General features: G+C 41.0%; 2 protein-coding genes across 2 annotated transcripts in view; both read left to right on the top strand.

Annotated features, from left to right (window-relative positions):
- The first annotated feature begins 34 nt into the window (after positions 1-34).
- Positions 35-5,184, top strand: anxa1a (annexin A1a). The gene is made up of 12 exons (XM_056376677.1): positions 35-176; positions 880-964; positions 1,717-1,807; positions 2,107-2,201; positions 2,315-2,428; positions 2,708-2,798; positions 2,990-3,069; positions 3,766-3,910; positions 4,009-4,104; positions 4,216-4,274; positions 4,383-4,505; positions 4,661-5,184. The coding sequence occupies exons 2-12, from the start codon at positions 905-907 to the stop codon at positions 4,718-4,720; spliced, it is 1,014 nt and encodes a 337-aa protein (XP_056232652.1). The 5' UTR covers positions 35-176; positions 880-904; the 3' UTR covers positions 4,721-5,184.
- Positions 5,185-5,605: 421 nt separating this feature from the next.
- Positions 5,606-25,378, top strand: part of mfsd3 (major facilitator superfamily domain containing 3) — a 23,747-nt gene continuing 3,974 nt past the window's right edge. The window contains exons 1-5 of the mRNA XM_056376934.1: positions 5,606-5,726; positions 6,239-7,067; positions 17,229-17,376; positions 21,806-21,906; positions 24,540-24,649. Coding sequence (XP_056232909.1) covers positions 6,368-7,067; positions 17,229-17,376; positions 21,806-21,906; positions 24,540-24,649 — 1,059 coding nt within the window. The 5' untranslated portion in view covers positions 5,606-5,726; positions 6,239-6,367. The remainder of the gene's footprint in view (positions 5,727-6,238; positions 7,068-17,228; positions 17,377-21,805; positions 21,907-24,539; positions 24,650-25,378) is intronic.

Here is a 25,378-nt window from a genome sequence, read left to right as displayed (position 1 = left end):
GGACGGAGTTCCGCTGTGGCAGGCAGCGGTTCAATCCAATGGCAGCTGTGTGGAGGGTGGGATGGGCTGGACCCGTTACTAGGTGGGGTTTATCATGGGTATAAATATACTTTCTCTGGCCCTACAACGCCCCTGGAAACTCAGTCATACAAACTTCTTCCCACTAAGGCCTCGCGGTAAGTCTTTCTCTTTCCTTAAAAATCTAAAACCACGACTCCATCTTTAAGTTTGAGACTTTGTTGAAGTCGGGCGTTAGATCCAGTGGCTTTAAGTCTTCTCTTACGCAAGGTATTGATGCAACCTATGTGGGTGTGGTTGGAGAAAATAGTGGCGACAATTTTCTTTTTGTGGATTTACACATTTGGCGAAAGTGAAGTGTTGAGCTGGTTTCAGTGTGCAGCAGAGCTGTCTCTCAGTACCAGCACTATCACATTAAGTGAGACTGGACTGTGAGCTACCCTCCAATGATCGTATCCGTCTCAGAGTTTAACGTGGGTGTGGCCAGGCAGCCTCACCACGTTTGGCATTATGGAAAACCACCTAATGTAAACCTACAGTAAATATGCAGAGTTTGCTCTCTAGGAGAGGTTGTAGGAAAAACAAACAGTTTCTTTCTTTCTCTTGCTAACTCTTTTAGAACTGATTAGAGATGAGAACTTTACTGAAGTAGAATCGATAAAAGAGGGAGAATTTCTTCTTTAAATACCATCTACAGTGTGTCCATTGTGCTTGTTTTATCCTTAGGTCCTCTGTCCTTTCTCACAAAAGACTTGCAGGCTACTTTCTTAACAAAACATCTCATGCTACATTAGGTACTCATGTTTGGATCACATCAGTACTGACATCTTCTCTTCTCTTCTCTTCTCCTTCTCTTTTCAGACAGACAGACTACAACAGTCCCACCATGTCTTTCATCCAAGCCTTCTTGCAGCAGACCGTCTATCTGGGCATGCCCGATGACTCAGTACGTAACGCTGTTGTTCTGTTCCAGTTGCTAAGGCCAACCACCCTGTTTTTTCCTTTTTTTACTTCTCATCCTGTGGTATGCTCGAGTGGAAAAAATGTATCAGGCAGAGTTTAGAGCGAGGGAAGGAGAGAAGTGTACAAGATGTTTTAGGGGGAAAGAATGAATGAGTGGGAAGTTTGAAGGGTAGATAAAGGGAAGGAAAAAGGAGTGGAGCAGGGAGATAAGATGAGAAGTCTTATTAAAGTGAAAGGCTGTCAGGATCATGATGATTTTATTCAAAAATGACCATACTAAGTCTTGTGAGTGTGTGACTCATGGAGGCAGGAATTTTCACCCCTCCCTTTTATAAACTCTGCAAACAGAACAAAATGCTACTTCTGCTTTCCCTGGTTTCTTAAAGTGAAATATGGGAAAGTTGCTTAAGGTCTTGCATGATTTCAGTCTGTGCCTCCGCTCTGCTGTTATTGTTCACTACAGTCCAACAGGGGTGTGCACAGGCATTTGAAATGGCACTGTAATGGCCACTGGAGGCATAGAGGTTAGGGGGCAGAGACAGACAGGGCAGTGCCCACAGATGTAATAAAATCTGCCACAAGTATCTTTTTTATGTCTTTGGTATGTTTAAAGACGGAGGATTAATGCAGGCGATGTGTAAGGGGACAAAATTGTGATTTTGACTTTCTTAAAGAGCAATTTTGCTCTCAAGGCATCTAAAAAATATAAATTATTAAAAGTATTGTGTCACTCAGGTCCTAAAGAACGAGGGAACAGTGACGGCGGCACCCAATTTCAGCCCCAACGGAGATGCAGCAGTCTTGGATAAGGCCATCAAGACAAAAGGTGAACTTAAAAACCCTCACAGAGAAGCTTTGGAGCGTGTGTGAACATGTTCTGGCTTTGCAATGTGTCTTTCCTTCAAATATGAAGGGCTAGCGTTTGTGAGAATAACCTTAACACCCTCTGCTGGCCATCATGCATCATGACTACAAACAGTGCCATTGCCTGTGGTAGAAGGTTACCTCACATCTCTGTGTGGGCCCTCACACTGGAGTACAAATACTGTTAGGGTTAAAATCTCAGCAGGATTGAATATTTGTCTCTGTCGTACGAATGCAGAATGATCACGATTCTCTCTGCAGGTGTGGATGAGAACACCATCATTGAAATTCTGGTGAAAAGGAGCAACGAGCAGAGACAGCAGATCAAAGAGGCTTACCAGCAGGCCAGTGGCAAGGTAATGAGATGTTCATAGCAGGAAGATTGTACACACATCCATAGTGCAGTTATGCACATGATCATATGCTCTCAAACACTAAATTTACAACATGGGTTGTTGTTCCCTCGTAGCCTCTGGAATCAGCACTGAAGAGCGCTCTGAAGGGAGATCTGGAGGACGTGGTGCTGGCTCTGCTCAAAACACCTTCCCAGTATGATGCCCAGCTGCTGAAACTGGCTATGAAGGTGCACAATCACACAAATACAAACTTACAATGAACGTTGATATAAATATAAAAACGACTCAAACCATTTAAACCCGAGGATGTGAACACATCTGGGGCGACTGCTTTGACCTCACCATCATCTGTTATTTTTGGTGCATCGAGATATCCACCCACTTCCACGTATTCATGTATCATTTCCTGAACAGTCGGGAACAAGGTGTGTTTTGTTTGAATTATACTGGTGTAGAATAAGTGGTCTTTCTCTGCTTCAATCTGTATCCATGCATCCCTGTCTCAGGGTCTGGGCACAGACGAGAACACCCTGATTGAGATTTTGGCGTCCCGGACCAACAGAGAGATCCTGGATATAAAGAAAACCTACAAGGAGGGTGTGTGCAACAAGCTCCAGTTTCATCAAGCTAGAGTTTGGAAATAGAAGTGATAGGACATGTGACAGTGGGAAGTTACAGCCTCGGGGATATGAAAGAAAGTTTACACATCAGAAATGGACTTGCTGAAACACAGTTTTCTCATTTTGAACATTCATTTTATGTCTTCCCACTGTGGTTTCTTTGCTAAGAATACAAGAAGGACCTGGAGGACGACATCAAGTCTGACACCAGCGGAGACTTCAAGACTGCTCTCCTTGCACTCTGCAAGGTATGTGTGTTTTTCCACGTCTTCTTTCTGTCTCATTCTGTGTTTTGCATTCTGTACTTAATACAGGAGTTTTAGGAGACATCTAGCAATGACGAAACAAGACAACAACAAAAATGACGACAATTGCCCTCAAGCTCTGAGGCAACATACCACTCCCTACTGTAGCTGCTAGAGTAACACGGGTTTATTAAAGATAAACAATCTCACACACACACGCACGTACGCTCGCATGCACACACACACACACACACACAAACTTTCTACACTGTTTGCGGGACAGATCATTATTTATTAGGGAATATGATATCATTCTTGCCTATACTGCTCTTTCAGTTTTCATGCACAAAAAAAATTTAGTAAAATGTGTGGCTGAAGTGTTGAGCATTCCAGCAACCAGCATATAGGTATTTTTTAATTATTTTATGTCTCTGAAATAGGGACATGACATCACTGGTCCTAATCGACTTGCACAGCATAAATCTCATTTCATTATCTTGCTCCATTCACACTAAGATGCTGCCAATGACAGTTTGAAAAATAAGCTTCAGTGTCACACAGCAAACTAAAGTACAATAAGTATGATGCCTTGGTCATTCCAGACCCTCCCTCCCTATACTTCTCCTGTCTTAAAGAGACACTGGACCCAGTTCAGTTGGGTTCAACACAGTGACGTTGCTCTGTCTCTGTGTGTCACAGGCCAGCAGGACTGAAGGAGTCTCTGAGCAGCTGATTGACAGTGATGCCAGGGCTCTGTACGAGGCCGGTGAGGGGAGGAAGGGCAAAGACTGCTCTGCCTTCATTGAAATCCTCACCACCAGGAGTGCCCCTCATCTTCGTAAAGGTTAGATGGCTGACCGCCTCGTTAAGTAACATCTGACTTCTTCCTGTTTGTTTATTCCAGTCAGATCTAACACTCTTCCATGACGTCCTCTCCTTCAGTCTTTGACAGGTACGCAAAGTACAGCAAAGTGGACGTGGCCCAAGCTATCGACCTGGAGATGAAAGGAGATATTGAGAGTTGTCTCACTGCAGTAGGTAAAGGCACAACGCTCTACTCTAACTTTATTACCTGAGCATTTGTTCAACTAGTGATTTATTCACTGACTTGATTTGAACATGAGCCATTCTTTTTTTAAATAACCACAGTGAAGTGTGCTGGAAGTAGGTCCGCGTTCTTTGCCGAGAAGCTCTACTTGGCCATGAAGGTACAGTGTGTATAGGTCACTACTCACAAAATGAATAAATAAATAATGCATGCAGGATGCTATGCCTGCTACCCAAGGTGTTTCACGGCTGACTTTTCTGTCCATCAGGGTAAAGGTACCCGCAAGAATATCCTGACCCGCATTATGGTGAGCCGCTCTGAAATCGACATGAAACGGATCAAGGATGAGTACAAGAAAAACTACGGCAAAGCGCTCTACCAGGATATTCTGGTGAGCAAACATCTTGCCACAGATAATGACAACAAAGCCATCCTCAGTGTTAGAATTGCTCTGCTTTTTTGTTTTGGTGTACATATTAGGATTCACAAAACAAGAGAAAAATGTAAACAGTTTAGTGATTTACTGACTGTCTTTTTTCCCTTCAGGATGACACTAAAGGAGACTACGAGAAGATTCTGCTGGCTCTGTGTGGGGGTGAAAACTAAGAGCAAATCAATTGCATAAAAGCTCATGTGACCAAAGATCCACTACCATGTAGAGCTGTGGAAAATGACCTGTAATCTCTTGACACATATTGTGCCCTATGTTCTTGTGGAGACCTGACAAGACAAGTCTTTTCTCTTTGAGACTGTCATGACATATAGGACATATTAACAGCAATGAGCTTAACATGGAACGAGCACTGCTTCAACAGATATTTTCTATCCTTTCCTTGCAGCACTCTTATCCCTGCAGTTTTCTAGTGGACATGTGATCTTTATCCTTACACTCATTAGATTCTCATATCTGTTGCTTGAAAGGAAGCTATAGTCAGTAATCACCTTGTAGCTCCAAACAGACACTATACAGTTCATGAAGGACACATACTTCCACGTGCCAACAATGTTAGTTGCAGAAGTAACGCTGAAGGAGCTCGGATATTCTGCAAATAAAAGCTTTTTGTATGAAGGCCTATTTGTGCTGTTTCAGTTTTTCACACCTCACATAACTAAAGTTTTGTTGAAAAATGTTTAGCAAATCTATGAAATTTAGTATTCTCTCATTTTTATGCACAATTAAAATTATTTCGCATTATAAAACACTTCATGGTGACAATCACAGACAATCGCATTTTTTGGTACAATGCACTGTATATCTACACATCCCAGAAGTTATAAATGCACACAATTATATACCCTAAATAACACATCAGCCAGAATGAGTACATGAACATAGCCATTTTATACCGTGTGGTAAGGGTGGAGGCTAGTCAAGTTGGGTAATAAATATATTTCCCGGGTGTGTAATGGCATGTAAATTATTGAGAAAGTCTAAGAAATGAAACATGTCGCAATGGGACAGTGAAATCTGGCGCCCTCTCTGCCTACTTGGTTTGCCATCCGCAGAAGAGGGATTTCTGTCAGTATCTGGCAACCTCATAGCTCAGACCACAACTATAAACAAGCGGAGCCATCAGTTAGCCATCGCTAGGCTAACCAACTTTCTTTCTCAGTATGTGTTAAAATTTCTGTCATAACAGATACGGAACAATTTTTTCTCATTGCAATAATTCCCCAGATCATCCTGTGTTTCTGTACAAATGGGTTTTAAAGCTGCTCGCATACTACGTTTAGCATGACAGCTAGCTAGCTAGCTAACGGTAGCTAGTCAGTCAGTTTTGCAACAAACTTAACTATTACATCTGTCAGTAGAGTGTCAGGGACGTAAAGTCACATTAGTGTTTTGGTATAGGTTAAATGATGAAATCAGATGTGGTCACCACAATACTGTCATGTTTATTTCCATGTGTCATTTGACTTTGAGGGGGCTAACGTTAGCCAGGTTAACGTTATTGGTAACTGAGCTGGGCAGAGAAGCACTAAAACAGATGTAAAGACAAGTCCTTTTAAGGCTGCCCGCAGGAGCTGTGAGAGTTTTTAGCCACCACGTATCTTCTTCAACATTACTATATGTTCAGCATCAATAACCCTTAATAACCACCACACTCTGTCTGTTTATTTCAGGTCAGTCAGTTCATCTGGGTCAGCCATTCCAGTTGCAGTTTTCCCCTTTAATCAGAATGATGACAGTGACCTGACCAATGGACCACTGCACTGTCTGCTCAGTGAGAGGGTCACGTTCGGAGGTAGATCATGAATGACAAACTAGTGTTTTTGGGCCTGCTGTACTTTGTCCAGGGCATCCCCTATGGTCTCCAGTCTTCACTGCTTCCAGTCTACCTGCGTGGAGCTGGCCACTCTCTTACCCGCATCGGCTTCACCAAGATCCTCTACTTCCCCTGGGTCCTTAAGGTGCTCTGGGCTCCGTTGGTGGACCGGCTCGGAACCAAGCGTCACTGGCTGGTTGGGACAGTGTCTGGGCTGGCTCTGACATGCCTCTCCAGTGCTGCCCTGGCTCCAGAGGCACATATCTGGGGAGTAGCAGGAACCCTGCTGGCCATGAACACCTTGGCCTCTGTCCAGGATATTGCTGTAGATGGGGCTGCAGTGGGGTTGTTGAAAGGTCGTGGGGAGCTGGGGCTGGGCAACACAGCCCAAGTTGTGGGCTACAAAGCTGGGTCGGTGTTCGCTGGAGGCGGGCTGCTGGCGGTGATTGACGTGGCTGGATGGAGCTGGATGTTCATGCTGCTGACCTTTGTGTATGCAGGCGTGGCATTGTTTGTGTGGGGGGGGCCCGTGTTGGATGATGAGACTGTGAGGGGCCAGCAGGCAGATGGCAGCAGGAGAGGAGGGCAGGGAATGGATGCTATGAGGCCATGGAGGGTGTGGAGGAAGCTGCTGGCAGTACCTGGCACACCATGGACAGTCCTGTATGTCCTGACGTACAAACTGGGTGAGTGTGATCAAAATGCACGCACAGACTCAAATTAAACAAATACTGAAAACTACAATATGATTAATTTATACTTTTATATCTTAACTAACTAGGCCTAATATTAATACTAATATTTTTGTCTGTCCAAATGAAACAACTTTATTTGCTGAACTTTATATTTTATATATTTTTTATATATTAATTCTCTGACTTGTAAATGTCACAAAACAAATGTCTTATTTGGTGGACGAACAGTCAAAAACTTAAGTATTTTATGTTTACAATGATATAAAATGGTGAAAGGTGGCAAATTCTCACGTTGGAGAGGCTAGAAGACCAAAGGATGACTGGGGTTTTTGCTTGATAAATGACCAAAACGATTTATCAATTATCAAAGTAGTGGTAACTTAAAAGTAATTTTCTCTAGATTGAGTAGTTGATTAATCAACTAACTGTAGCAGGTCTTATCATGTTGAGTTTGAATGATCATCACAGGAGCCCAGTAAAGGAAGAAAAAGAGGTGAAAGAAAATGCGCAGAAAAGAATGAATTAGCAGAGCTCCCGTCCCATCTTCAGGGAAATGGGACACCGATTTATCAGTTTATCAGTTTTTATGTAATTCTGGTCACAAACTAGATGGAAAAAAAATCCTTGAACCAATGAAAAGTTAAATTTCTGGCAAATGCTTCCCTTTTCCTGCCTTCATGTAACGCCCAGAGATGACCACTAGATGTCTCTGTTGATACATCCATGAGGACTGAACTCATGTATCAGTGTGTTGAAGAGGATTGGGAGGGAAATTGTTTCAAGGCAGTTTATCATGTCTGAACAGGTCCTGAATGCACATTGGAAAATACAGCCCTGCTTGGATAAAACAGTTGTTTTTGTGAGTTACACATGTATAAACTCAAGGCACTTTAACGAGAATACAATGTTAGCTTGATTGCAGACTATGTAACTTATGAAAGAATTGAGAACACATTTTTTTCCCCTTGCAAATTAAAACTTGAATTCATAAGCAATAAAACTACCCTTATTCATTTCAATGCACCCAGGGTTTTTGCTGCTACAGCCTTACGTGGTCTGGTATGCCCAGTAGCATATAGTGGCTAATATTAGTTAATGTTTGCAAACTTAAGATAGATTTTGTTGGATACCGAGTCAATTTGCTGACTTTCTGTCTCTTTTCTATTTGTGCTACTGTTTTAATATTTATCACTATGTAGCAGTTGCCACTTGGGGCCACAGTGGCCGCTGCTCAGCAAAAGTTTCATAGTCTGCCTTCAAATTCATGCAGACAGTTTTTTATGTGAATGAGTTAGTGCCAGTAAGAAAGTAAGATATGAAAAGTAGTTTTGAAGCAGTCAGGCTTGTGTGTGTGTGGGAGAGAGAGTTGATATGACCAGAGTTTGGTGTTTGGTAGCAGAAGGGGATTATGTAAGGATTAGAGTGTCTTTGTGTCTGTGGCGTTCAGAAACTGAAATGGAAGACGACGCATCACGCTGATGTGTGTTTATGTGTACGTGGGTGGTGGGGATATAATTGTCTCCTCACATTTGCATAGTCTTTACTTGTGGATGTTCATGAATGTATATGCCTTTGTTTTTAAAATGTGTGTGTGCCTGCGTGCGTGCGTGTGTGTGCATGCGTGCGTGCGTATGTGTTTTTTAAAAGAGTGTTAAGGGTGGCTCAGTAATCGGATGAGCCCCAGCAGACGACACTACTAGACAAAATATGAAGGTTGGCTGGACCCCCTAATCTGTCTAGGGTGCAGCCCCCAACACTCTCCCTGTCTCACACACACACACACACACACACACACACACACACACACACACACACACACACACACACACACACACTATCGGCTGATGTTCATGATTACAACAATAATTACTCTTTGGGTTTTCTGTGCCGTGATTGAGCTCTGTAGATACATTAACAGCATTGTCACTTGTTAGCATTTCCTCTTGTAATAGTCTAAATACTTTCCACCTTTGGAGCAAAGGATTGTGTAATATTTTAGATTAGGCCTGGATGTGCCAGCGTAATTGCCTATGTGAGACAGTATTGTTTTTGTTCAAGGGGTGTGTGGATATGTTTGTGTGAGACTGGTGATCTGCTTGTCTGAACCCCCACCCCCCCTTTCACACACACACACACACACACACACACACACATACACACACACACACACACACACACACACACACACTCACAGACCCCTCTCCCTCATCTATCCCTAATGAACTCTGAGTTTGTGCTGCGTCCAGCACTGTGGCCAATCACTGAGAGCCTCATGTCTAAACTGTGACCCCTGCGCCATCTGAGGCCACATACAAGATGGGAGAACTGTCTGGGTAGATTCGTAGAGATGGACGGAGGGCGTGAAGGGGAGGCAAGAAGGCACTAGTGAGAGAGGGAATATAAGGGAATAACTCTAGAAAAGAGGCAAGGGAAGACTTGTGAATGTGAGCTCAAATGTTTGATAGAAACATTTTAATGTCCTGTTGTTGTCATATGTGAAGAAACAAGCCTTGTTTACTTCTGTGCTCGCATGTGAAGTTGCTAAAACACTGAGCAATTATATCTAAAATGGAAGTCTTTATTATCTTTAGATATTGCACACTCAAGTGTTAATTACTATAATTTGAAAATTTGAGGAACTTAATTATTTTACTGCTCTTTTGTCATCTATCTCAACACCTTGAGTTCTTCAAACTAACATGTTTTTCATTGGCAAATCTCAATTACTTTAATATTGTTATTTCCAATTAACTACACATCACTAGTGTGAGTCATGCTGCAGCGCTGCACACATCAGTGCTTGTGCTTTTTAAAGGCATGTAGTCAGTAGCTGTGTATGTTTGACAAGCGATGTAGATGATGGTGAGAGGAGTTGGTGGCTTTCTATGGGAATTGACCAGGTGGACGACGGGATGGATGGATGAACAGAAAAAGAGAAGCTTTGTTCAAATACTCCCCTTTAACCTTTCCCTCTGAAACGACAGCTGTAAGAATTAATGACAAAAATACACAGCGCTGTCGGCACATTAGGTAAGGGTAGTTAGGTATTAGGTAAATCTCCTTGATATAAATGTGGCAAGCAAATTATTAGAAACATCTCTCAGTATGAGACAATACAACACAATCACCACCATCAGCTACAACCTCCATAATAATACCCTTTAATCTTTATGAATGGAAGGTTTCTGTAGGACTGTTTTAGTTATGTAGGCCTAATATGCATATTGACTAGAATGGGTGGAAAATATTCCCGTTTATTAGAAGAGGACAGTGGAATGGAAACTACATTTAAAATCATTAACTGCATATTGAAAATGTTTGCGTTAAACTCAAATAAATATGCACAGACTCACGCACAACAGCTCTCTGTTGACTTGAGACCTGTCGTCCAGTCTGCAGAAACACTCCATAGAAGTTACCAGGAGCGGATGATGATGGGATTGGGGAGGTGATGGAGTTCTTAGAGCTGAAGGGAGGTGGAAGAGTGGGAATGAGACAAGAGGGAAACTTGAGGAGGGAGTGGGGGGTATTTTCCAGAGGGAAAAAGAGGGACCGCGAGGAGGGAGGCTGAAGGAGGGGATGAATTAATGAACAACCACCACATGGTGCCCTGAGAGAGACGGGGAGCAAAATGGCAATAGAAAAAAACACATTTGTCCATGCTTTGACGCATAGGTACAAGATCTACCCTATTAAAAAATAAATAAATAAAAGTATATTCTCACCCTGTTTTTTTACCACATAAATCTCAGTTAATGAGCTTACTCCAAATGTAAGTTGCTATGTCTGGTTTAATGATCAGAAAATCAGCAGTATTTGTTTTCTCCGATAGATAATAATTGATAACATGGGCCTGTTTGTGTACTCAAATTAAATAACCGATTTAAACAATATTTTTAATAACATTAGAAAACACTTAATAAGTTTTATGTGTTTGAACACCATCTCTGTCCATTTCAGACTTATAGTAAGTCCCAATCCTATAATGTTTGTAGTCTGGCAACTGTTTTGTTCATATTTAGATGGGATTGTGCCTTTTTAAGATCTTTTTGCACACTGTGCTGTGTCATACATTTAATTGTAAATGGATAAAATTGCCATTCCTGCCCATCAATCTACACTCAAAGACCCATACTGACAAAGTGGAAATAATATTTGTAGAACTATTTTCCTCAAATTAAAAAAAACTGCATATTCCTCCATATAGTGGTCAGGTGCATCCTCTTTGCTTCAATTATCCTTGAGATGTGTCTAGGGTTATTGAGTGTAGATTGGTGGGAAAAAATGGGAAATTTTATCATAAGTCACTATTTGTATTATAGGAAAAGACTCTGTAGTTCTGAAGTAGCTGCAAATCATTGAATGATGGGAACAGTGTATTTGCTCTATGACCCAGAATGAATATTCATTTTGCCTAATTTCTCAGAACCTAAAACACAGGCAAAAAACAGTCAACCCAGTAATCTAGCAGGTTTGGGATGGGTGGAGAAATAGGGGTTGATTTGCTTCTACCTTGTTATAGAGTGCATGTTCCCATGTTCATGAGCCCCGAACGACACAGAGAGCTTCTTGACATCTGCATTGATCTGCAGGGACCCTTAGTGTGTGTGTGAGTTATTCCGTAGACTAATATGCATAGGACATTGTGAAAGTGTGTATGGACAAGGCTCTGTTTACTGTTTTGTCCTCAGGCAGCCTAAAGCACTGAAAGGTGTGTGTTCATGTGTTTGCACATAGGCCTTTATATATGTGTGTTGTGCTAAAACATGTAGTATGTATAAACCTGTCTCTGTTTACCAGGCTCTCTGCAGGGAGTGATAATGTTGTTCTGCAGGGTGAGTGGGTGTCCTCAGTGATCTCTCCTGCTTTGCTGGCTCTTTTGTCTAAGCTGCAGCATGGAGGTTAGGATTTGACCCCAGTGTCCTTGTCGACCTCTCACCCTCATCTCACTCTTATCCCACTCTGATTCCTCTCTATACTTCCACCCAACCCCCTTCTATAACACACACACACACACACACACGTATATATATATATATATATATATATATATATATATGTACAGTGGCATAAAAATGTTTGGGCACTGGTCTAAATTTCTGTGACTGTGAATTAGGTGACTAGAAGATGCACAGATCTCCAAAAGGCGTAAGGTGTAAGGAGCTATTTGTAAGTTCAGCAGTTCGTAAACTATAAACTGCTGTTAACTTACCAGTAGAAGAAACATTGCAAGGTGTATGTCAAACAAAGAGCTGTCTCCAGTAATCTACCCTACTTTTTTTTTTTTACCACATAATAGATGGTGGAAAGAAACCCTCTTGTTTTCCTTCTATTTCTATCACTTTTCTTTTCCATCTTGCCCTGGTTTTGTCGGCCCGTCTTGTCACTTTTTGATACCAAGTCAATGTAGCGTCCAGTCTGCCCTGAAGAAGTAGCATTGCTTAGAGGGCTTATTATAACTTCTTGTCTTGCAAACGCAACAATGGCTGAAGCTCTTGGCAAGAAAATAAACAGCTGTCAGTGTTAGAGTTGGATATACAGCAGTAGCAAAACTAACATATAGCTTGTGTAAAGAGTAAAAAAAGGAAAGGAGCACCTTGCAAAGGTTTGGGCACCCCAAGAGATTTGAGCTCTCAGTTAACTTTTACCAAAACCTCAATTAGCTTGCTAGGGCAATGGTTTGTTCAAAGTCATTGTTAGGAAAGGCAAGGTGATGCAAATTTCAAAATTTTATATCAAGCCTCAACAATTGGCAGCTATGGGCACCTCTAAGCAGCAGGGTAGCGCTCTGAAAATTGAAATATTTGATGGAGAAAGAGAAGATAGCAAAGCATTTCAAGTAGCCATTTCGTCCGTTTGTAATGTAATTAAGAAATAGCAGTTGATGGGAACAGTGGAGGTGAAGTTGAGGTCTGGAAGACTTTCCAAGAGAACTGCTTTTTCCAAAAATACTTCAGGAAGATTTCACTGACGCTGGAGGGGTGGTGCTCTGTTACTGTGCAGCCACACCAGCACAATTATAACCTTCATGGAAGAGTCATCAGAAGATAATCTTTTCTGCCTCCTCACCACAAAGTTCAGCATCAGACGTTTGCAAAGGAATATCTAAACAAGTCTGATGCATTTTGGAAACAAGGCCTGTGGACTGATGAAGTTAGAATAGATCTTATTGGCCTCAATGAGCGAAAGTATGTTTGGAGAAAAAAAGGGTGCAGAATTTCATTGAAATGAACACCTCTCCAACTGTTACAGTGTATACAGAGGTGGATCGATCAGGCTTACAGCCAGTGGCACTGGGAACATTTCACTGGAAGAGGGAAGAATGGATTCAATTAAATAACAGTAAATTCTGGAAGCTAACATCACACTGTCTGTAAAACAGCTGAAGATGAAAAGAGGATAGCTTCTACAAGAGAAGAATTATCCTAAACACCCACAGACACAAACACAAGACGGTCCAGAATCTTACACAAATGAGGTGTTACTAAGTTCCTATCATGCAGGGTGGCCAAATTTTTTGCTTCGTGCCCTTTTCTTTTTTTGTTATTTTGAAACAGTAAAAGATGGAAACAAATATGTTTTGCTTAAAGTATTATCATCTTTAACTTTATAACTTTTGGAAATCATCTTTCACAGTAACTGAAATTTTGACCAGGGGTGCCCAAACTTTAGCATGTTCATGTATATATAAAACTAATTGTGGTGACTTGGAATGACTTCCCTAAAACCAGTGAGACCGGCCAAGATGAGAAACTCCGTGTCAAACTGTTTGTACTGTTTGTGTTAGTGTTTTATAGAAAATTAGAAACAGTTGTCTCATAAAGATGATGCTACATTTGCTAAGTGTCTTATGCTTTGCTGAAAATGACAAACATGTTGTGTTTTACTCATTGTCCCTTTTTGGGTTTTGAAAAACTGTAGCTTTAGCTCAGTCTGCACTGCTGCCTCAGTGACCTCTGACCTCTTTCTGTTTTGTGCCATCAAACCTACCAAACATGTTGCAAAGATAACAGCAGATTTCTAGTGAAATCCATGTTACCAACCCTATACTAATGTATTAGTAAGAGTTTAACAGTCAAAACTCAGGTAATCTGACTCACCAGGTGTGCGCACAGAAAAAGCTGATCAAGAAAAAAGGTTTATGGGGCCTTTAATACTAAATTGGTTTATTTCTCTCCTCTCTATATCTTTGTGTCAGTGGGCCTGGACCCTGCCATACTTGCTTGCAAGTCTAGTCAATCTGGTCTGATTGATGTTGTCATGAAGCACCTTTAAATAACTGGGATAAATAAAATAACTTTGCCTCCCCTCTGTCTGTCACTTTCTCTCCTCATGTTGGATTGCTTTGTCTTTCTGAGCCGAAAGTAAACATAAACAGAGAGTTTTCTTTGAGCCTGCCATCTCTCCTCTGTTTCCCCTTCACTAACCTCCTAACAATGTCTCTGTTCATCTGCCCCCCTCCTCTTCCTCTGTCTTTAGCTGTCTCCATCCCTGGCTGCTCTCCTATCTCTCCAGTCATGTTTAACCCGCATCTTCTTATTTTTTTAAATAAATGCATTATGATTGTCATGTCCTGCATTACATCTCATTGTGTACTTCTCTTTTTTCCTCCTTTTTACCTTCTGCCCTTTCTCTCTGCCTTTTCTTTATTCATTTTTTTCTCACTATCACTTACTTTCTCTTAGTCCTCCACTTTTCCTTCTTTCTCCTTGCTCTATCACATTTACCCCCCCCCCCCTTTCACTCTTGTTCCCCCCTTTCCGCCTTCCCCTCCACTCTGCTTGTTTAATCTTTGCGGATGTCTAATGAAATCCCTGCTGAAATGGACAATTGTTGCTTTGAGAATATTTATAGAAAGGAATAATCAGCGTGGTTGTGTTTGTCTGCACGCCCTCCCCCAACCCCCCTCTTTAAAGAAATAATTAGTTGAAGGCAGGACTGTGAAAGCTCGGAGCTTTGAGCTAAACAACAGGCAGACAGGCACGGGAGCACAGAACCATGGGTAAACAACCCAGGCATCATGGGTACTGCTGCTGCCAATGTTTACTTTATTATGACTAATATGGTTACTGCACAGTTGATGCAACTCAGAACAGTTCAGTACAGAGGATGACAGATTATAATGTGAATAATGCACAGAGAGTGTGTAAGTGTATCAGTGCAGCTCCCACTGGGTGCGTGGAGTGATGGTAATGTCATGTCTAATATTACGAAGAGCTACTAATAAAAATTTAGTTAATTAATGTTAAATTTACTTGCATTGCTGTCAAAATATTTTTTTTCTATAATTGCATTATGCGTCATATTCACCAGAAGAATCTTGTTTAACTGTTTATTTGCGCAACCTTTCATCTGATCAATACAAACAGCTTCCTATTTCCTCTGAGGGCTCAGTTCCAAGGATTAACTATCGCTCAATCTGCACGTAATATTCTAGTCTTTTCCTCAGAGGTGAAGTAAGGTTAATCAGTGCCAAATCTAACTATTGGTGCATCGTCAGAATCTTTTTTTATGCCAGTGTTTTCAGTATTTTAGGGCTCAACAGGAAGATCTAATTATTTTCGTCATTCACAAATCTGCTGATTTTTTTTTTCTTCTATTAATTAATTAATTAATTACTTAATCACTTTGACTATAAAATGTCAAAAAAATGCCCATTATTATTTCCCCAAGCCAAACATGACCTGTACAAATTGCTTGTTTAATCTGAGCACCAGTCCAAAACCCCAAGGATATTCTGTTCGCTATCATGCATGAGCAAGAAAAGCTTCAGATTCTCACATTTGTGAAGCAGGAACCATGTTTGCAGTGAATTAACGTGGATGAGTAAGAGAGTCATAATATTGGTAAAGTGATAAATGTGGTTTATTGCCCAGCCAAAGTGCAGGCAATATACCGTTCAGTATATTTACTGTGATGTGAGGGAGCTCTGTAGACTGGCAGTGGTGGTGGTTCTTTGTCTCCTCATTTATCTTTCACTCTCTTCTCTCTCGTTTATCACCTTACTTCATCTGAAAGAGAAACGAAACATGTCTGTCTGTCAGGTAGATATGTTCAGTAAAAGTCGCTCCAAGCCTATGTGATTGGCTAATTTAACTTTCATGCCCAGCTTGAACGCAGTCATCCCTGTCTGTTTTAACTGTTGTAAATTGGCAACGGTGAAACATGCGTGACAGAAGTGAGAGGCAAGTGATTCCTACACAGAGAATCCACAGTTTCCACCCCACGTTTCTGCTGGGTTTTCACACCACTGTTCCAGCGGTGACACTCGCTCTCTGTCGCTACACTCAGTATCACTGGGAGCTTCTCAGCTTTCTCTTATTATTATTTTTTTTATTCCAGTCTGTTTCATCTGTCTTTTTTTCCCCTCTTTCTCTATTTTTGTTTGTCTCCTGGCTGACTGAGTGAGTGAGTCGTCAGTTGTGTTGCGTCGTCTTTGACAGCAGTCTGGGAGCCAAGCTGTCACTCACGCAGCTCCTTGGTCCCACTGTCTTTCTGAAGTCAGTCTCCATTAATATAATAATGGCGTATAGTCGGTGCCACTGAATATTTTACTGTAATGTTCAGCAGAACATTACCCCCACACTCAACGCCACACAGAGAAAGTCTTACTGTCTGACAGAAACTTTTTATTTTGACTGAAAGGTCTTTGTGAGGTCTGTTTCATCTGTGGAAGTTTTTCTGTTTTTGTTGTGTTTTCCTTTTTGTGCTTTATGAAAAGTGCTAGGCCCCCGTTTGATAAAGTGACTGAGGGTATTCTTTTTCTTGTCAGGCATCTATTATTGACACTTTCCAGGAATAGGCCTAGGTGCGCTGCGTGTCAGTGTGCTGTATTTGATTCTGCAGTCGTCATCTCAGGAAAACCATGTTGTTCAGTCTTGCAGGCTAAACAGTTTGGTTCAACATCCTCATTGTATTTGAGTGTGATTGGAGTAGGCGTGTGTACTCAGGAGATGTCTCACATATTTACTGTATGTAAAAAATAGTAGTGCTTAGTCAGAAACATACAGTACATATCACATGGTGTATTGATTGTATGTTTTACACCAAATTCTGTCATTCTGTGTATTTGACCAGATAACTCATTCCAGCCTCTCTCTTCTCATCTTTCTGTCTCTCACCCTCCTTTTCCTCCTGTCGCTGTGTACGCAGGTGAGCAGGGTGCGGTGACCATGTTTCCTCTTTTCCTGTTGGATCACCACATGACCGCCAGGGAGCTCGGCTTCTGGAACGGCGTTATCGCCATGGGCTTCTCCATCTGCGGGTCGTCCCTGGGAGGACTGCTGCTCGCTCAGTTCAGGTTGTCTTCATCAACACCGTCATTCTCACCGCCTTTTTGGTTATCACTGACAAGCACCATGGCTGTTTTTGTATGGCAGCAATATTTTGTTACTCTGGAGGCTTTTCAGTGGTGGTTCAGTGTGAAAGTACACATCAACGAATCCACATCTTCCGCAAGTTGTCCAGTATTCACTGGGGTTTGCAACAGTTAATTTAATCATGGATTAATCTGCCTGTTATTTCCTCAATAAATCAACAAATCTTTTGTTATATGAACAGGTCAAAAAAGAAAGGAAAAGAAAACTGAAATATGCCCATAGCAGTTTCACAGAATCCAAGGTGATGTCTTTAGATTTTTTTTTCATGCAAATATTAAATTAAATATTGATATTCACACATGAATGTGACAGCTGACTGGGCACAAGGGGCCCCCCCAAATCACAGGGGATATGTGATATCTCTAGATCTTTATTCAAGTTAATTCAGAGTGTGGAAAACAAAACAGTTTTTATAAGAAACAAGCCAGTTTTAGTCAGTGCAAGAATGTTGGCATCATGCTTCCATCAGGAAAATAAGGTTTCACTGGTCCTGTCCTTCCAGTATTGGGACAGAAATGGGAGAAGATTGATAAGGTAGAGTCCACTGCTCCACATGAACAGATGATTATCATCTTATCAGATGTTACCATCATCTTCATCCTCCTCCTCCTCCTCTTCATTCTGCTCCTCTTCGGCTTCCTCTACCGACTCCTACTTTATTGAAGCTTTCTTCTTCCTCCTTTATACCTCCTCCTCGTCACTCTGTGCCCATTCTTCTATTTTTTATATTACTCTTCATATGCTCTTATGTATGTATGTATGTGTGTGTGTGTGTGTGTGTATGTGTGCGTGTGTGTGTGTGTGTGTGTCTGTCTGTCTGTCTGTCTGTCTGTCTGTCTGTCTGTCTGTCTGTCTGTCTGTCTGTGCGCAGTAATTTAAGTAAACATAGCTTTGTTTGAGAGCTCAGGGACCCCCTGTATCTGGAGTGTGGTGTGAGAACAGCATGAGCAGCAAATCCATCACACACACTCGTGCACAGATACAACGTGCTACTCTGGTTGAATTTAATTCTCAGGTTTACAGACAGATGCCAAGATGTAAGACTTAATAAGACTTTCTGATTAATATGTATAAACGCCTGTATTACAGTATATTAGATAACATCTATTATGGTGATTAGATGTAATAACTGGGTTGAAACACTAGTATTCTCTTTAAATTGTATATTTTTACACAGGTGTACAGTGTTAAAAAGCCAGCTGATACAAAATTACATTTAGAGAAATTTCTATAGGAAGTTGTTTTAATCCAGTTTTGGAAAAACAAATTCTGTCTTAATAGTATGATTGTATTTAACCTTTACATGTTTTCCCCCTCAGCACAGTGACTATGTGCCATTTGTGCCTGACCTTCGTTGCATAAGGTTTTACGTCTGCTTATACTAGGATCACATTATAGCACAGCCCTGCCTATGGCCAGTGTGATGTAATGGGAACTATAAATAACAATGCTTTTATGAAAGATAATGTGTTAGTTTCCACACCATGTATTACTGGACTCTTCCAACATCCAACCGTAATTCCTTCCTTCCATCCACATCTAGAAATCTATTTAGCTAAAACTCTTTGCCCTTATACAGGACACATATATTAGGGACACAGTAAATCAATTAATGGAGAGGTGAAGTTGTGTCTTTTGCTTTGGTATGTGTGTTTGTACTGTATGTGTTTGTGTGCTTGCTTGATTTGTTTGACATGTATCAGTTGCTCTGTGCTCTGTCTGATGTCAGTCTTTTTGTCTTTGTGTCGAGTTTTCAGCTGGCTCCCAGGTTTTTTTTTCTCCTCTTGTAAAGTGACACTAGCAAACACAGAGCATGTCTCCAAAGGCAACATTTTTGTTGAAGAGAGAGCACTTTCAAAAGATGTCATTGTCATATTTTGGCTTTTGATCTTTCACTCTTTCTCTCCATCTCACTTGTAAAGGACCCGTAACTTTTACAGGCAGTAAAATGTTCATACGCTGACAAAGACAGAAGTACGTCGTCTAAACATCTTATTTTGTTGAAGAAAGACAGAAACTCTGTGGGAATCACAGGTTTAACTTTGCCCCTAAGAAGCCATTTGATAGTCCAAACATATTAAAAAATGATAAAAAACGTCTTTTGTGATTCACTGATCCAAAGCACTGGATCAGTGTCCTTTCCCATAGATCAGTCTTACAAAAATGATCCAGTGAGGTTAAAACATTTTACACAAAAAAAGGAAGCACTGGTTTTGGATTGGTTGTCAACATAGAGGTTGTGTGTCTGTCTCTGTAGTGAGAGAGAATTCCTCATTTTAAAACCAAGGTAATAGTCAACTATTTAAACCCACTATTGTTGTGGTAATCTGGAAAATTATATTTCACCCTCCTTGACCTGAAGCACTTTTGTTATGGTATGTGTATTATTACAGCTGATGAAATTAGAGTGTGGGGATAATCACTTAATAATTTTTTTCAGCCTCTGATAAAATACAGTTTGATAGATGAAAATTTGGTTGTATTCACTGGGAAGGGAAAATGGAAACTGCAACTACTATAAATAAGAAAGTTTATATCACCCTGTTGATGTTTTTGAGATTACATAGCCTAAATTTTTAGAGTTAGAAAAGAGACACAAATTTATGTGCTGATGGCTACAAAGAGTTTTACATGTAAATTACAAGTTAAATTTATGACTCAGTTGTTGATTAAAATTATGTTGAAGTTGATATTTTGGTTGTATGTACCTTCCAGTGTAAGATGAATACTTTCACACACACACACACATATATATATATACATACACAGTAAGAGCTGTGCGGTAGGCTGTGGTCCCACCTCTAAAAGCTCAGTTGGAGTTTATCCTCCCCACCATCAGAAACGGCTGAGTGGTCAGTGAGTGACCCCCTTTATAACCGCCACTGGCAACCTGAGAACATGGCTATTCTTATCCGGGCCTGGCCCATGTGAGGTGGCAGCCAGACAGGTTCTCTTTCTCTCTCTTTCTCTCTCTCTCTCTCTCTCTCTCTCTCTCTCTCTCTCTCTCTCTCTTACACACACACACATACATACACACACCAACACACACCCCTCAGCATCTCTTGAGAGTGCATGATATGAAAGGCTGTCATTGAGAAGGGAGGTAAAGGAGAAGCAGAGAGAAGAATGTCTTTAGCATGTGAATGATGCAGGATTGTTTTTCCAGTAGAGAGGTAAGGAAAGTCTAGGTGGAGAGGGAGAGATGGTGAGGGGGGTGGGGGGTGGGGTGTGGTGTCTTGTACACAAAAAAAGTGAAATAAAGGTCTGTATGACTGAATATTTGTGGGCTGCAATGATTAGTTAATCAATTAGTGTTGACTATTTTAATAATTGATAATAATAATAATAATTGTCATTTTTTCAAGACACATATTTGATAGTTGCAGCCTCTTGAGGATTTGCTGCTTTTTGTCATTTTAACATAATATGAATATCTTCAGGTTTTGGATTATTAATCGGACATAACATTGGGCTCTGAGAAATTGGTGGTGGCCACTTTTCATTGATCCATAGATTTCTTTTGATAGGTCAAAAGATTAATCAAGAAAATAATCTGCTGATTATTTGATTAAGAAAATAATGATTAGTTGCAGCCTTAAACCAAATAATCACAACATACCTTTTTTTCGAGTGCGGTCAGGGAGCTTTGCTGCAAGTCAGCGGTCTCCCTCCTGGGCAGACATGTTTAAAGACTATGTAGCAAAACAGTGAGCACAGTCACTGGGTGTCATCACTTGTGGGACTTTAAATCTTGATGATGGAATGAAAATGTTAATGGTTTTTACTTTCTTAGTGCACTCATCCAACTAAATCAGATATCCTGCTTTGTGTGACTTCTTCCTCACAGCCTTTCTTTTTTACACATAAATAATTACATGCAAAAAAAAAAAACATAAACACACATTCAGTCCCTTGAGTGGCAGGCATCCTCTGAGTGATTGGCATTATTAATCCCTGATGTCACACAACAGTGCGAGCTCTTTTGTGTGTGTGTTTTGTGTGTGTGTATGTTAACAATGTTTAATTATCTTCCTCATGCTGGGGATCTCCTTAGGTTATTGATTACGTCACGAACCAAACCCACAGGGGGATGATTTTCTTGCACTTACAGGGAATCAATTAGCGTCTGGGGACTTGTTTACTTATGCACGTGCACGCATGTTTCTGTGTGTGCGCGCGTGTGTGTGTAATTGTATGTGATATGAAGAGAAACACAGAATGTCTCTAAATTTAATGATACTAGCCTGGAGTCACTGTCACCACATGTCATGCCACTGAACAATAACACACGTACCTGAAAGTTGGTGAATATCTCTCTGATTCTCGGTTTGTTTGCTGCTCTTTCCTCAGCATCGGGGCTCTGATGCGACGAGTGTTTGTATTGCGAACCGTCAGCATGGTCTTCCAGAGCTCTCTACTCACCGTGCTGGAACCATCGCCACTAATGAAAGGTGAGAAACAGACTGAAACAAATACAGTCATTGACAAGCTGGCAGGAACCAATTGAACTGGAACCCAATTTCACCACATATTACTAATTACCGCGATCCTACACTATACAGTCCGGTTTGTCAGTTTATGGTGGTGCTCTGGGGTAAAACTGATGGAATGACAAGAAGAATATAAAACCTCAATACAAGTGTTTAAACACTGATACAAGGGGTTTGTTAGTCTTTCATTCTGTGTCTGTGAATAGTGTATTAGAGCACCACATGTTGTTTATCGAGTTCTGTAGATTTGCATATTTAGACTTTCCAGATCCTGATCCCATACACATATTGTCCTCATCTGAAACTCTAGTTCCTTGAATAAAGACTCACTCATTAACATGCAAGCAAGTGTAAATAAACTGACTGAAGTCATAGATGTATAATGTGAGTTTATGTGGATAAACACATCATCTCAGTAAAACACAAGCACAGTCACACTGACTGCACTTTATTCAATGAAGTTACTTAACTTAATGAAGTTAGATTATCTTGAGGATAAGAACTACTTCAGTTGCTGTTTTGACACCATTGTTCAGTCATAAACACTACAGAATTTTGTAATGTAGAGAATAAAAAGCCCCTGGGTACTTGTAACATAAGGTGTGTGTTGTGCATTCTTTCTAATGTTAAAGGAGAAATTGTTAGCTGATTTCTGTCAGTGTGGCTGACAGCTTAGTAATTTGATATAAAGGTTAAGTAACATCCATACAGTAGGACTTTACAATAGACATCCACCTTCTCCGTGAAAGCTGTAAATCCTTTTGTAGAATTATTGACTCATTTCCGTGTCTGATTTGTGTTTGACCTGCAGCCAGAAAACCAGTGGTCAAAAAAGACCAAGTCTACGTACCCCAGCTAAATTTTAAAATTCAGTTTTTGTAAAAAAACAACCAGCCAACCACAAAAAAGAAGTGAAGAAGAAACAACACACCATTTCCATTTCTGTGGCGGCTTCCTGCTGTTTTGAATGCATTCTTTATTGCAAACAGATTACAACAAGAGAAGACGGCCGAGAGATCACTTTCAGTGACTCAAATTAACCAAGGTGACGCAGAGCAGTCACCAATCAGCTAGTCAACTGTGATGGCACCCACCTGTCACTCAAAGCTGCCATTCCCTCAATTATGCATAACTTAAAGCCTTAATAAGATTTTAATGGGTGAGTTATATATAAATTCACACCCCGTATAGTTTTCATGAATGGGGAAATTAGCTCTAGAGACTAAAACTTTTTTTTGTACCAGGCTGTAAACGTCTTTATTTCTGCTGTAAAGTATAATTGCGCATAAGTTAACATGTGAGTCTATGAGGATTGACTCACTTTTAGAGCCAGCCTCAAGTGGTCATTGGAGGAACTGCAGTTTCTGGCACTTTGTTGTTGATTTTATTTTTCAGCCCCGAAACTTGCCGCTTGTCTAAAACCTGAACTCCATCAGTTCAAGTTGCAAGACAAGTTGTGGGATAGGGAAATGAAAAAAATGACATGTGTCTTAGAATAAAATGATGCATTTTTTTTTTTTTTGCTTGAGTTTGCTTTTGTCTTTTGAAAACTTCTACCTCTTCAGGCCTCTGAAAATGAGGTAAATTTAACAGTCATAGAATCTGAAAGCATTCTTTGGTACAGCTCACAGTACAATAGCTTGTCATCATGAAGAGGGGAAAGACATAATAATAGTTTAGATGGGGATGATGGTACACACTCAAACTTTAAAAGTATTTACTGATGCCTTAAGGCATTCTTATCTAATAAAGGTTGCAAACCACTGGCCTGCAGTACAAGCTTTTGATGTTCAGTATTAATACAGCACAAGAACACATGATGCAGAGGACGTTGATAGACAGATGCTGTCTCTCTCCCGAGAGCCATTTAGTTGTTAATGTCTGAATGACACATCTGATTCTGTTGCACAGCCAGTCCCAAAGCATTTGGGATTCAAATCCGCGCCATTCATCTCTGCCAGAGATGTCTGTTCCCCTATCAAACCTCTCAGACTGAAAGTTGGGGCCTCTCCCTCTTCCACTTTCAACCCAGAACAAAGATCTCAGGAAAACTCAACAGAAAAAAAAAAAAAAAAAGAAACAGAAAAACATTCAGTTTCAGATTTTTCAATATTACATGATAACCCTCCGCTTCCCATTCTTCTAGCCTGATCAGTCAGTGTATCTGTGTGAGTCTTGTGTCGCTGAGTGTAGAGTCTTATTCTGCAAAAACTCTGGCGGCTTGAGTGAATAATTCAGTGTTAGCGGGAGCAGAGACAGATAGGCTCTGTGGTTCCTCTGTGTTTCCCCACTAACACTGCTCTGCCACTTCCCCTCAGAGGATAGACTACATGTGTTTTGGGGACAAGGGGGAGTGGAGGTGGTGGTGGTGGTGGGAGAAAGGAGAGGAGGCACTTCAGCAGCTTACCGTTTACAACTGCTTTGCCTCCCTACTTTGACTTCTACATAGAATAATATAGGAGAAGTGTAGCAGAGCAGACAACAGCGTGAAATTGATAGTTTTCTGCTTTTTTCACAAAAAATTCCTGTAGATTTTCTCAGACGTGTTGTACCTGTTTTTGATTGATATTTCTGGCGTGTGTTCGTTCCCTCAGGTATGGCCGTCCTGAGCATGAGCGTTCAGCACTTCCTGGGTGGTCTCATCACCACGCTCACCTTCACTACCATGATGCATTGCACTCAGAGGGCAGAGGAAAGCATTCAGGTAAAAATGGACTTAACTCATACCTGCCTCATTCTGGAGACCCAGGCTGCTGTTATGTAATAATTCTGCTCTGTTGTCACTATCTCTTCAGCGTTAATTGTCTCGTTATGTGATGTTAGGTCATCTCCTTTGGCCTAACAAACACACAACACCATCTCTCTTTTCTTTTCTCCCTCCTTCCATCCCTTTTTCCTCTCATTGGTCTCAGTTTAATTGTGCTACTTTGTAATGTTAGGTCATTTCCTTTGGTTGTCTGTGTGGGCCGGAGATGGAAATCATCAGCATACAGTACCACACCTGTTGTCACCTACCTGTCACTTCTCATCAGCTGTTTCCACCTGGAACATCTCTAAAGTCTAAGCAGACCCAGTTTCTATTCATCGCTTCTTTTCTTTTTGCCCCCCTCCCACCTGCCCCTCCACTGGCATTGTCTCTCCTACTACCTCACTCTATTTCTTTGTCATTCTGTAGTCCTTTAAATGCTCTCTTTTCCACTCTGACTTTTTCCTCTCCTCTCTCGTTTTCTCCTCTTTGACATAACTCCTTTTGTCCCCGTCGTAACTGGGCCATCGTTGCCTGGAGGTGATCGTTGTTCACACAGCCGTTCAGACATCACTCAGTCAATCTCTGAAGGTGACAAATTATCATTTAAATTGCTGTCACTCTTAAAGTGGAGAAGGAAGATTGAAAAAAAAAAAAATCACATCTGCAGCACAGATATCAGGAGCC

The sequence above is a fragment of the Seriola aureovittata genome, chromosome 5 (assembly GCF_021018895.1).
Source record: "Seriola aureovittata isolate HTS-2021-v1 ecotype China chromosome 5, ASM2101889v1, whole genome shotgun sequence".
In the NCBI taxonomy this organism is placed as follows: Eukaryota; Metazoa; Chordata; class Actinopteri; order Carangiformes; family Carangidae; genus Seriola; species Seriola aureovittata.
Note: the sequence above shows the minus strand (reverse complement) of the source record. Positions and strands in the feature narration are given on the sequence as shown.